General features: G+C 50.1%; 1 protein-coding gene across 4 annotated transcripts in view; it reads right to left on the bottom strand.

Moving 5' to 3' along the window:
• Nucleotides 1–691: 691 nt before the first annotated feature.
• The window catches only part of VTI1A (vesicle transport through interaction with t-SNAREs 1A), a 335,162-nt gene continuing 322,676 nt past the window's right edge, over nucleotides 692–13,177 (bottom strand). For 2 of the 4 annotated variants that reach the window (XM_037132890.2, XM_037132891.2), the window contains one exon: nucleotides 692–12,771. In XM_037132890.2, the coding sequence (XP_036988785.2) occupies nucleotides 12,678–12,771 (94 nt within the window). In that variant the 3' untranslated portion in view covers nucleotides 692–12,677. The remainder of the gene's footprint in view (nucleotides 12,772–13,177) is intronic. The other 2 variants (XM_037132894.2, XM_037132895.2) reach the window with 1 other exon arrangement.

The following is a 13,177-nucleotide window of genomic DNA, read 5'->3' as shown; positions in this document are numbered from 1 at the left end:
TAGTGTTGAAAAGGAATTTTTTAAGATGAACATTTTTGTTAATGAATGAGGAAATGAATACGTTCCCTTTATTGATCTGAGCCATTTCTGAAGTATTTTAAGGTTGTAAGGAATCATAAGGAATCTTCAAAGAAAACAAAAACAAAGACACCACAATTGCCCACCCCCAGGAGTACTTGTGCACTGTGAGGTTCCAGCTCATGTAACTGGGAGGAGGGGACGGTGAAGGTGTATCACGTGCCTGGCTGTGCTTTTCTCGGGCTCCCCAACTGAGTTTTCACACCAGACCTTGAAGTGGGTGAGATTTCCCCCACGTTACAGATAAGGAGACTGAGGCTCCGGGAGGGGATCAGGTGATGATCCCATCCCATCAAAGAGGGAACCAGAGCTCACGTCCAGATCTGTGATCCCTCAGTGAAGCCATCCCCCTGAGCAATTTAAGAAGAAGGAAAAAACAAACCCAAACAACAAACCTGCACTGAAAAGCAACCTTGAACATGATCCTTCTAACTTTCATCATTTAAAAAAAACCAGACCGTGTCTACACTCAGTACAGAATCTGTAGCAGAGCATGGACCTGAAAATCTGTGGCTCTCCCTCAGTCAGAAAGAGAATGGAAATAAGATAAATAAATCAAATGCAAAAGATGGGACTGGCAGACTTTGGAATTAGACATTTTATTTGACTCATCGAATGATACAAGTTAGTCCAGGAAACAACAATTAAAATGTATCACTTGTGCTAACAGTAGGTAGGACCATATTTCCAAGAGATCTAATGAAAATAAATGCTCGAAATAAATTACTTTGTGGAATACAGCAAATAAATAGATTTGCACACACAAAAATAACCCTGTGGATATTAGGCAGCAAAGTGAGGTTCTGGGGAAAGAGGCCTGTGGAGCAGGGGGAGTTGGAGCTTGCAGCTAATGCCTAAACGAGACGGAAGAAACTGCAGCACATTAATAAAATTAGCAACCGACATTCTAACTGCTTCCCTCCATCCCCTTGGTTGTAGGAGTGATTTCGCCGGATCCCCGAGACAGGCTCGGCCCACCACTGCCGACACCCACAGTCTCTGATCCAGATAATGTAATCGCACCGTCGTTAGGAACCATGAAATTGCAATTCCGCGGGGAAGGAGCGCTGCTGTGCACTTGGACAGAGAAGAGCGATTAATTAGCAGATCTCAGTTTAAAGTGACTGTCTTCTACACAGGTTCTAATCCCACTCTGGAGCAGCTCTCAGGCCTAATGAATTATCTGGAGGAGGTTAAGCTGAAGCCGAAAATCATCCCTCAGTATGAAACGAACTGAAATACGATCGGTGTAAAAGAAACAAAACTTGAAAATGATAGCGAGCTCACCTATAATCAGGGAAAAGCCGTAGACGCAGCTAAACGAAGTGCATTAATTTTTCCTTTGTCCGGAAGTGACACTGATGAGTATGCAATTGGGATTCCATTTGACGCAACTCGATCTAAACGACTCATTCATTCCTTCCATGAATGTTATCTTAAAGTGACAGCACTTTATTGTAGAGCATGACAGGCTGCTACTTTGGACCCATTCAACCTTGGACAGTCAGGCCCTCAAACGTCAGGCAAGGCTGCGCCCGGGAACCCCAAGATGGTGGCTTTGGAAACAATTCTGAAATGGAAATACCTTCCCCCGGAAGTGGAATGGACTTTTTACCATTCTCAAGACACTGACGTCTCTCTAGCCAAACCTGGTTGGCACCCAGCCTCCTGCGGCACCAAGCTCTGAACTCCCAGGCTGCGCCGGAAAGTCAAAGGGATGTCAGGGAGGGCAGTCGGCCGGTGCTCTGGGTGCGCAGGAGCCTGGGCTCTCAGGCAGGCTGACGGTTTTCTGTTTCGTAACTTGCTTGGATTCCAAATTAAGTCTCTTTGGGGGCTGATGCCTCTCTTTGATATGTCTGGAGTTTTTAACTGGGGCTCCAGTTTCAGGATGTAGTACCTATGGAGAATCTCTGGGGGAGAGACTGCCTCACGGAGGTGGTTAGACCTACGTGAGCGGGGCTGAGAGCCCCTTTTAAGCAAGGAGGGTTGGGCTCCAAGGCCGAGGGTGAGCAGCACACTCTGAATTCTAAATCTCACGGGGATTTTCTCCAAGCGCGTGATCACGACTTGGCCGGGAGTGAGGGAGGGACAAGCACAGTGTTCAGGTTTGATTCCTGCCAGGGAAAGGGGTGCCCTGGAGGGAGAGTGACCCATCTGGCAGGACCGCTTCTGTGATTTGTTAGACCCAAAGCAAAACAAAACCGTGGAGCTCCTGGTTCAAAACGGAAGAAAAAAGCTGCCTTCCCCACCTTTCCTGTCTGTCTGTCTCTCAGCTTGTCAGTGTTTTAAATTTCCTAGTTAATGTCATTGGGAGTAAAGTCAAAATTTTAAATTATCAGCATAGATTTTACCATTCATTTTTAGGTTATGCAATGCCAATTTTAAAGGCAAGTATCAGAATACCTAACACAGGTGTGGAATCAGCAAAGTTATGTACTGTGTTTTGTTCCTCGTCTTAAGAGAATACTGTGAACAGGCCTGAAGACACAAGCCAGATGCAGCAGGTTGGAAGAGAGGCATCCCCCAGGCAGGGGACTAGCCACTGGGGCACATTCTTAGGCTTGGGGGTTCTCTCAGGTGGAGTGCACACCCCAGGCGCTGGGCCCTGCATCTATACTTGGGGCATAAACTTGCCCTTCAAGCTAGAGGTCAGGCTCCCTTTCTCCCTGCAGCTACATGGACCTGCTGGGCCCCCTGGCACCTCCCCCTTCCACGGCCTGCTGCCCCGAGCCTGGGCAGGTGGGCAACCCCCAGAGGCACTGCAGCCTTTGTGCCAGGACGCACCAGGTGCACTAGGTACTCAACTCAGTCCCCCACCGAGTGTGCTCCTGGTGCTGCCAGCCCAGGGAGGGCACTGTTGCCACGGTGCCCCACCCCAAAATGCTCTGGGTTGTGCATGCCTGATCCTGACCATGCCCGTGCCTGTGACCAGGTTGCAGGCAGGTTGGAAGTGGCTTCAGGGTGGAGGTGGGGAGGGGAAAGCCTCGTGGAACTGTGGTTCCAGGGGCAGTGAAGCAAGCAGCTAAGAACCAGACCCCAGAGCAGGGAGAGGGCAAGAGGCAGGACTGCGTGTGAGGGGGGCTCCAAGGCCACCTCCTCCCTACTTCCTGTTCATGGTCCAGTGACCCACTGGATTTCAGCTACAAAACACAACTATGAAGATAAAATTATGAAGAATTTCAAGAAAGTGACTGTAGAGCATTCAATCCCAAGCCTGCGGCCCTTCTGGGTACAGAGCCCTGACCTCAGGCCCGTGACGCCAGCCCTGCCTCCAAGATCACTCAGAAGCTCAAATTACCAGTCTCTTGGTCTTCTAGAAGGTTCTACACACTAGTGGCTGCCATATTACACTGAAGCCCTTGACCCTTGCTTTATCAGACATATTCCCTGCTCACCTCGATGGTCGATGGGAGTTGCAGAAACCTGCCTTCCTGTGACTTCCCAGCCCAGCTTTCCCACTGGCGGCATGAAGAGCCAAAGCCCAGAGCAGGGGAGGGCCTGCATGGGGCCATTCATCAGCTGGAGGCCCTACGCATCATGGAAGACGCTAGACTTTAGCAAAAGGCCTCCCTGCCAAGCTGTTCATTCATCTCAGTCACAACCACCAGGACCCAGTTCAGAAGCAGTAGCCCCCGCTTGGCCTCAGCAACCAAGGCACTTCCGGGAGCCCCTGCAGGCTACTGGTGGTGGGTGAGGAGAGCTGGGCAGGGACTTCAGACAGAAAAGGTTTTCCCAGGTGACATCAGTAGCTCAGCTGAGGAGAGACCCTGGGTCTCCCCTGGCAATTCCTCCAAAGAGCTAAGATCTGACATTCAGGGGGAAAGAGGACCATAGCTAATGGGGGCGGGGCTGAGTTTTTCTGTACCTCTGTAGCTTGAGAAATGTAAGTGGGGAATGCTAGTCCCGGTAGCATGAAGGCCGACACCACCAAGAGGCTCAGAGGTCTGTGGCCTGGCCTTGGCTTCCACAGTGTGGTGCTGTTTGAAGTTACCCTCCTGGTGCAGAGCAGAGAGGCCTGCCTGGAGGCTGAGGGCCTGTGGGCCATGGCTGGCCCTGCCAACATGGTTCGCTGGGTGACTTGAGCGAGGCTACGCTCTCTCTGAGCCTGTCCCCATCTGCAAACACGCAGGTGGGCCCAAAAAACATGCACACCTCGAGGGTTCTGTGAATCTCAGCTGGTCTGCCGGGGTGGCTTTCGCTACCCAAACTGTCACTGAGGTGGCCTGTATGGAGCTCCTGCATTTCATCATTTGAAAATCATGCTCTCTCTGATTTGAAAATCATGCTCTCTCTGGCTCTGTGGCTTTCATCTCTCCTCACAAAGGGGCTGAGGGAGGCCTTCGCCGGAATGCCCAGCTTCTCCTGTCCCCAAATGCCACGGGCTCAGACATCAAAGTTTATCACTGTCTGGGGAAAAGGGGGTGGGAGTCAGGGAGGGTGCCCAAATCAGCCACATGCCCAAATCTGGATTTGGCTTCTATTTCCCCTTTCTGCACAGGGCCCAGAGAGAGCAGGAGAGAGAAGCCTTTGAAAAATATCTCCTGTTCTATTCGCTCAGCAATTCGCCTTGCCCCCGGCCCGGCCAACACTCCCATGGTGCACCTCTTAGCCACTCGATGACTTTTTTCCCTTTTGTGATATTCTGGGTTTCCGATCACCTGCCAAGTCAAACTTTTATCACTTCATAAGCAGGAAGAAAAAAATCCTCCAAGAGAATCCCAGAGCCCAGAATAAATGGTCTCTATTTCTGTCCCCTGCCTCTCCTGGTCCGGCCCCAGACAAGGGGCCGGTGCTGATGGGACTCCCCCATATGCAGACAAGCGTCAGCCCTGTGGGTCAATTTTGCAAACGTCGTCATGGGAACTGCCCGGAGGAGGAGTGGACACACAGTACTGTCGCTTGGAGAGGCTTTGCCAAGCAAGTCGTGGAGATGGAGCAGTCATTGTGGGCAGCAGGGTGCTGGAGATGAAAAGAGCCCCAGGGTGGTGGGATGACCTCACTTGTTTTGTTATCTATCTATCTTCACCACATGTTTTTGGGGCCTGGAACATAGTAGATGCTCAATAAACACTCATTGAGTAGATGAGTGAATCTGATTACACCTCTCATGCTGCCAACGAGGGCAGGTTTGATTATGTGGCCACCTCGGGGGCCATGATGAGCTCACTGAAGCCGCGCAGCTCTCTTTGCTCTGTGACTTCTCGGCAGAAGTGGCCTTGGAGGAGGAAGGGGAGACAGAAACTGGGCAGAGAGAGACTTTGATGGTCACAGTGTCACTGCTGTGCCAGGGCCTCTGGTGGGGGAGTACGGGGAGGGTCTCAGGGCATAAACGGTCCATGTTGGGTCCTTCCCCCAGTGCCCGATTGTGCTCTGTGGGGGCCATGGCCTCCCTCGCCCTCAGCAGGGCTCTGCCTGAGTGGAGGCTGGAGCAGCTCACCAAGGGAAGCGGTCTGCTGGGCCCTGGCTCAACTGTTCTGACCCTACCTCCTGCCTTCCTGTTCTCTCCCCTTCTTCTCAGCAAGGGTGGTGCCGTGGATGCGCCAGGCCCCTCAAGCAGGTACCTCTCCTGGGCTGTGCCCACGTGTTCACAGACTGGCTATGGCTGGGGTGTGTGTGGGCTTCCAGGGTAAAGCTGTATTCCCGGAAATACAGGCAATGGCTGGTTCCGGGAGACACCTCCAGGGAGCTGGTTCTGGGGAACCAAGACCCTCCTTCCTTGTGCCCCTTCTCCAGGAGATCGCTCACAGGGTAGGTCTCTCCTTTCCCAAGGCCCAGCTCGGCTCTTAGGAGAGGGTCCGACACCTCACCCAGAGGGGTCAGTGGCTGTCAGTGCTGATGCTGTCTGGGCAAAGTATCTGTGGCATTTTCCAAGGCGGATAAGGTCAGACCCACTGGAGTGAATTATTAAAGGTAGGATTTCCGGTCTCTTCCAGTGCACAGGGTGCTGGCTTTGCAGGGCCAGGCTGACCTTCCACTGCTTATCCCCGAGAGGAGGAGTGTGGTCAGAGTCTCAGGCCCAGGGGCTGGCCCATTCTGTCCCTGGAGCCACCAGCCTGTGGCTGACTCCTGTCCACTGGATTTAGCCGTGTGGGCCCCATGCCACAGCAGCGAGGATCCTCCCTGCCTTGTCAGAGCCTCTGCTTTGAGGACCCGAGACAGGGACTGAAAGTTAACAGGAAACATGGCGTGGCTGCCCCGGTGCTGGGCTCACCGCTGGCACGCAGTGGGCTCCCTAAGTGTCAGCTGTGGGTGCCTCTGCTGCCTGGATCTCTGGCAGAAGCTTCTGGAGAGAAGCTGGAGCCTGAGGATGTATTTCTTCTCAACTCTGTGGGGCCTCATTGTGCAAAAAACATTCCTCTCCAGCTCAGGTATTTTCCCTAGTAAAAGAAGTCACAGGCAAAAAAAGTTGAGCCAACCACCAGCACTGAGCTGGACAAGGGCCTGCCTCTTGGCCATCCCCCCCCACCCCCCCTCCCCTTCTGAGCACACCTGGGGGGGCGGAGGAGGTAGCTGCACTGAGAGGTGCCCGTCTTGCCCCCAGGAAAAGTCCAGGCAGCTCTCAGTGGAGCGGCGCGGGCAGCCGATCAATACGGGCTTCGGGCCGCCGAGCTATTATTCACGCCAAAGGGCCTTGTCTGGATGAAGGGAAGGAGGGGGGCACGAGTTCACAGAACCACGGTGCGGAGCTCTGCTCCTTGGCATTTCCCCATCTCTCAGGGATGCCTTCGTTATTTATGTAGCGCGAGTAAGGAGGTGATTCAGCACGGGGAAGCACTTTCCTCCCAGCATGCTGGGTGCCCCTCGAGGCCGGGCAAGCAGGGGTTACGTGAGACTGGGGCAGTGGTTCAGAGAGAGAGAGGGGGGGGCTCACCTTGCCCTTCCCTTCCTTTGGCTCCTCCTGAAGGAGGGCAATGCTGGGCCCAGGGTGGCACAAGATGGAGCCCACTGCTTGGTGCTCTGCCTTTTCTTGCCTGTTCCCTGGAACTCGTGTCACCAACTATCTCCTATCCTTTGAGGCTGGGGAACCCACCGCCCTTAACCTGCGCACCATCTGCTCCTCACCTCATCACACCTTCCAAACCCACCTGCGCCAGCGTCTTGGGTTTGCCCTGCTGTCTTGGTTTGGCTCACCATCTTGGTTTGCCCCACTTGCCTGCGGTAAGTCGGCTCTGAAACATTCACTTTGCTCCTGCCCTGGAATCCTAACAACCCAACAGAGAGGGGCAGTCTCTCCCCATGCTCTCTGTGGCCTCCTCCTTCCAGCACAGAAGAGGACGTTGACCTTGGCTCAGTCACCCCATTTTAAGCCTTGGCCCCGATCACACACACCCATCTCCTGCCTGGACACGGCTGCCCTGGTTTCCCTGCAGTCTCCCTTCTTGGGTGAAATGCCTGTGGTTTTAGGTACTTTTCTGAGCTGTCCACACAGAACATTCCCCATTTAAAAAAGGGTTAGTGTCAATATTATGTGACCACCTGACTGGTCACATAATATTGATGGCCTCTGGCAGATACCACTGGTTTCAGCCTGATGGGCCACAGGTGCAACAAAGCTGTACAGACGAGAATGTTTCCTGGGGTCTGGTTTAAAGTTAGTGACTTACAGCAGAGGACGAGGTCAAGTTTCAGGGTTGGCAGCTTGCCTTGGACACTACCTTCAACCAGTGCCTCTGGAGTCTGACTGGGGACAGCTCGCCACTGAGGCCCCCTTCCATCTGGGAAAATGACAATGTGCATGCCCCCTGCTGAGGTATGGAGGCCGTCCCAAAGGTTATGAGCTGTCACGTGGCTAATCTGAAATGGATTGAAATGGAAGGTTGCCCCCCCACCTTTAGACCCTGATGTGTCTGCCATTTCTGTGCCCAGAGTGATGGATGAGGCTGGAGGCCAGGCCTCACCTGGCTTGTATCTGCTGGGATGGCCCTTCTATACAGGACCACCTGCTCTTGGGTGGGTAGTACTGAGAGATGCTACACAGAATAAGGAACGTGTACTATCTCCTCCTTCATATCCATGGAGCCTAAGGGTCTATTCTCTCCAGGATGGGTGGGTGAAAGCAGAAATGGACTGGCAAAAAGGTTCGCCCCATCCCTTGACACTGACCATAATGCCCGACCCTGCAGTGCTGATGAACTGGACCTCTGAGTGTGGCTTCCATGGTTACGTAAACTCATTGAATCCAACAGAATGGTCAGTGCGGACAGCGGTTATGGCCTGAAGAAGGCCATTGACTTCTGACATGGCATGATGATGAAGATGGACCTTTTTCCTGCAAGCTTATAGCCCAGGAAAAGGCGATCATTTAATTAACGGCTAGTCACAGAAAGGAAAAATGGCGCAGGGCCAGTCCCGCAAAGCATTGCTCCTGCTGTCCACCAGGGAAGCGCTGTCCGCAATGAGCTCCTTGATGGTACAGAGAGACCCTGGGCATCCGCTCACCACACCCTCCTGGACACACAAGTGTTCTTTTATGAAGTCTCTACTTACTCTCACGGCAGACCACAGCTCTCCAACCACACACTCAGCGAAAGGGGGAGGCAAGTGGACCAGAGACATGGGACTCACAGTGGTTCCTTTGAAACCGGCCCCAGTCACAACCAACCAACCACCTCTCGGCTCTGGACACACGTTTCTCTCAGGAAAGCCGTCTCCACTCCCGAGCACTGAGTGACCCACTAGGAGAGCAGTTCAGACCAAAGAGATGAGGAAACCATTGCTCGTAGTTAATTCTCAACTATGTAAACAAACGGCTCTAAATATTTAGGACAGGAAATTTCATTATTTAAAAATTCTGCTCCAAATTTCCAGCTAACTCCAGGAAGAGTGCCTGCTGAACAGGGTTGCAAATTAAGAACAATTATTTTTCTCTCCTGCATTTGAATAGAACTTACGGCAAAAGTCATTTAAAGGGGTTAACATCAACCTTAATTAAATATTAAAGTGTGCCTGTACCGCTGCTATTGTTGCCCCTTCGAATAAGATATAACCTATTTTTGACAAGTTTTCATCTTTCTCTGTGGAAGACGCTACATGAAACCAAATCAGTGGCAAAGAGGAGAGTAATGAATAATCTATTTCATATTCCAACAGTACCCAGAGCAGGGTGGAAAAATATTCAGTCAGATGATGGCAAGAGGCTGCTGGGGTACCACATGACACAGCTGATGTTTAAATAATAATAATAAAAAAAACGATAAACAAATCATTAGCCCTTAACAGTTGTTTAATGCAATTTGTTAATGAACGTAATGGTGGGGACTAATAATGAAAGAAAATAGAAACGTCTAAACAGGCGCCAAGTTGCTGGCGATGCGCAATTATTTCCTTGTCAAGTTTTTATGATTTAATGAGCCCCTCTGGGACTGATGGCTGTCAGTCAGTCGTGACTTTTTGACACCATTACAACTTCAAATACAGCAGCAGGCAGGCTGTTTTCCTTGGATTTGAAATACTGAAATGATCTGACAGTTTTAAAGAAAAGATGTGCCAAAAAAAAAAAAAAAAAAAAAAAAGACAGAGGGAGAGCAAGAGAGAGGGAAAGGGAGAGAAAGACAGTTGCTTTCCTTTCTTTCTTTTTCTTTCCCCCTCCCTTCTTCTCTGGAATAGATAATCTCTGGATGCTGTTTGGTAATAAAACCCAATCGCCGAGGTCATTATCTGATGAGGTTTTTGGAACAGGCAGGCTTTTTTCCCCCCTCTTTATTTCTTTACTTAATGATAACCCTCAATGGGCTTGCCCCGCATGGGACGGCCAGAGCTGCACAATTTTGTTCGCCATTAATTTCAGCCTTTGAAGCTCGGGGCTCAGAAGCAGTAGCAAAGCAAACCCCCCACCAAGCTGGTTCCAAAATAAGACAATCCAGCCTGCCTTAAACAGAATAGCAAATGGCCTCCCAGCCCAGGCAGGCGGCTGACGTCAAGCCTACTGTATTCGCAGGCATTCTCCTTCAACGTGGAACACTGAGAACTCTCTACAACTTAAGAGACTTTAATTAAAGTGCTTTTGATTCTGGAGCATGGGCAGCATCTGCCTTATTTATTCTGTTGGGGAAACTGTTTAGTCTGCAGTGAATTTTGTATGGCAATGGCTTCTTCCTCCTCTTCCTCTTCTGCGTCTTCATTATTTCCCCCAGCCCCATGTTGAGCAGCATTTTAAACAATATTCCCAACTTTAGAAATATTCATCAATTGAAGTCTACTTATTAAGTTCCTAGAACTTTTCACCTGCTTTGAATTTGTGAGCTTCCTTTCCCAGTGGAGCGTGGAAGAGTGTGGAAGGGGAAGAACAAAAAACTGTCTTTCTTAGGGTTCCTTAGAGTCGCTCCTACAGCATCCAGGAGGGCCAGGCAACGAGTTCAAGGGCCCTTTGGGCCAGCTTCCTAGAAGGCACTCAAGACGTCAGGCTAGGGGACTGCTCTCAAGGGGGGTTTGATGGAGCCATTAGACCAAGGGTTATCTGTTCATATTCCTTCCACCCTCAGTGTTGAATTGGGGCACCATCTCAGGCAAGAGCTGATAGAGAAAGAACCCCCCAAAAAAGGCAATTAAAAGGGGGAGCAACACACTCCTTTTTCCTTTATCTACTTCAACAGGAACACACAATTTTAATGAAATACTTGGGAGCTGGTAGGTTGAGATGATCAGATCCACGTGGCTTGCTACACGGCCTTGGCAAGAGTCTGGAAATGTGTGGTGTAGCCAGAGAACTGGTTACGCACTTGAGGTGAGATCAAGGGTTTCGAAGGAAGCCACCAGAGAGGCTGGGATACTACTTCCCCACCGTCAGTATTTCAGAATGAGAAGGAAGTGCGTTGTCTGTTTTCTTGCTTTTAAATAGTCTCCTCGATGTGTTTAGCACATATTGAATTCCACGATCAGAATAAAAGATGCTCACTGAGGTGGGTCCCGTAAGCTGAGAGGAAAATCAGCACAGCCTTCCCACTCCTTGGCTGTCCTATTTCACGCTCTGCCAAAATCTCACTCCATCCCTGCAAAGTAAGGGCCGCAGCTCTCTTCACACCATACTAAATGATTTATCGGAACGCGGGCAGGCCCTGGCCTGGTTCAGTAAGTACGAGTTCTCTAGTGCATTTTGCTGTCATGCATCTCCTCCCTAAACCATAATGATTCTCTTCTGATTTGGAGAAAAAAAAATATTAAATGCTAGATGGAGAGCTCCGTGAACTCCATCCATGGGCACAGGTGGTTAGCATTTTTTATGAAGAAAACAGGTTTGGTTTTCAAGGGTTCAAAGCATCTAATTATATTCAAAAGATAGTACGGCCCCTGGAAGTGCCTATGAGGCCTTAAAGAAAAACACATTTTGCTTCATGACTAGAAGGAGAAGGACCTCAGCTCAGGCAACTCAAAGCCTCATCATAAATGAACTCATTTTGAACGCAATTCTCGGTTACCTCGGACAGGGAGAAAGCGAAGAAAAATCACAAAGCATGTTAGAGCTTTGAGTACACAGTGGCTTCCAGAAGGCTAGGCTGACATCTGTTAGTAAAAAATCCAAGCTGTCTTTTTGCAACACGCTGCAACCCCTTTCTTTTAAGGGAGGTGCGTGCACCTTTTTTTCCGTGAAGTTGATGTCTAGTGGACCATCCTATAGGACTCCACCATATGTATAATCACATCTGAAATTTTGCACTGCCAGAGTCATGTTCTTGCTCTTCCTGAAATATTCATGTTCTCTTTACATGCGGAAATAGATGTGGAGGGAACCTTGTCAGACCTTTTGCATGTCTGAGGGCTGCTTTCGGCAGCGCAAATATTAAAACCGAAAGGGTACAGGAATGCTTACACAGGTCAGGGGAGAGGAGGTCACAATTAAATACGGGCCCAGGACTCACTTTGCCAGCAAATTCTGGGCAGTATGGGATTTTGGGGAAGATATGGAACTATTTCTTGAAGCCAGTAATCAAAGTCGTGAAAAGTGGATATTGGGCAGGCTCAGCAAAAATAGTCTTGGGTGTAAAGAAAAAATATGCGTAGAAAAACAGAGAAAGTGCTAAGTCAATTTCCTGCGCAACTGACATGAAATACCCACCTTCACAATGAAAGCATTCAGGCAGGTTGACTCTGTTCATTATGCTGGGGTATGAACAGGGCTGGTTTGCTGAAGCTGGTCACTGGCTCTGACCCCCGCTTTTCTCTGCATTTTTATCTTCGGACATCACAGAAGGGCAATTTGGTGACAAGAGGTGTGTGACAAACAGCACAGCCCATCAGAAGCCCCTGTGACAGACTCATTATGCCCTTTCCCAAACTGTGACCCCTGACATGGACACGGGGCAAGGAAGAATGTCAACAAGGGCTATTTTGGTCAGTAGATGAAATGACCAAAAGGCAAGCAAACGCCAACCTTCCCTCATGAAAAACAAACCTGGGTGAAGACACACGTACAAAAGGAAACCAACCCACATGCAAACGAGAATAAAAAATATTTTTTATACTCTTTGCACTTCGGCTGCACAGTGGCGAGAGAGGAGTGTCGCTCAGGGCCTGTCAGCGCAAAAGGATGATTCATGTGACCGTTTTGTCTTAATTACTCAGAACAAGCCGTGGTTGCTGTTTATCAAGGAGGAGCAGATACATCAATGTCTTCTGACAGAAAAAATGATCGCCATCAGGATGGTGACAACGAGGGTGATGGCCAGGATGACGACCAGGATGCGGTTCTGGATGATTCTAGGAGAGAGCAAAGAAAAAGAAATGATCGCACACGATCGGAGGGCATTCTGACCAAGCTCACCCAAGATCGAGTTGGCTAATCAGACGAGGGCTTGGCAGGTCGGGGTGCGGAGCCTGGCACGGGGGGAGAGAGAGAGAGAGAGAGAGAGAGTGTGTGTGTGTGACCACACAGCTTTTTGGATCTAAAAACCACCCACAAGGAAAGGAACGACGCCACGTGGTTGTCACGCTGCACCGGGAGAAGTGTTTCCTGTGAAGCTAACGTGCACCAAACGGCTTTCCGGGTTTGGAGTGCCTCGTAATAATCTTTAAATGACCCAGGGCCCCACGAGGTTTCTCTTTTTAATTTAAAATGTGAGACAAGTCTCATTTTTTTTTTTTTTGCAGTGTTTCCCGTTAAGGT

Source organism: Artibeus jamaicensis, unplaced genomic scaffold (assembly GCF_021234435.1).
Source record: "Artibeus jamaicensis isolate MK-2021 breed Jamaican fruit bat unplaced genomic scaffold, CSHL_Jam_final contig_490, whole genome shotgun sequence".
NCBI classification, from domain to species: domain Eukaryota; kingdom Metazoa; phylum Chordata; class Mammalia; order Chiroptera; family Phyllostomidae; genus Artibeus; species Artibeus jamaicensis.
This window is presented reverse-complemented; position numbering and strand designations above follow the sequence as displayed.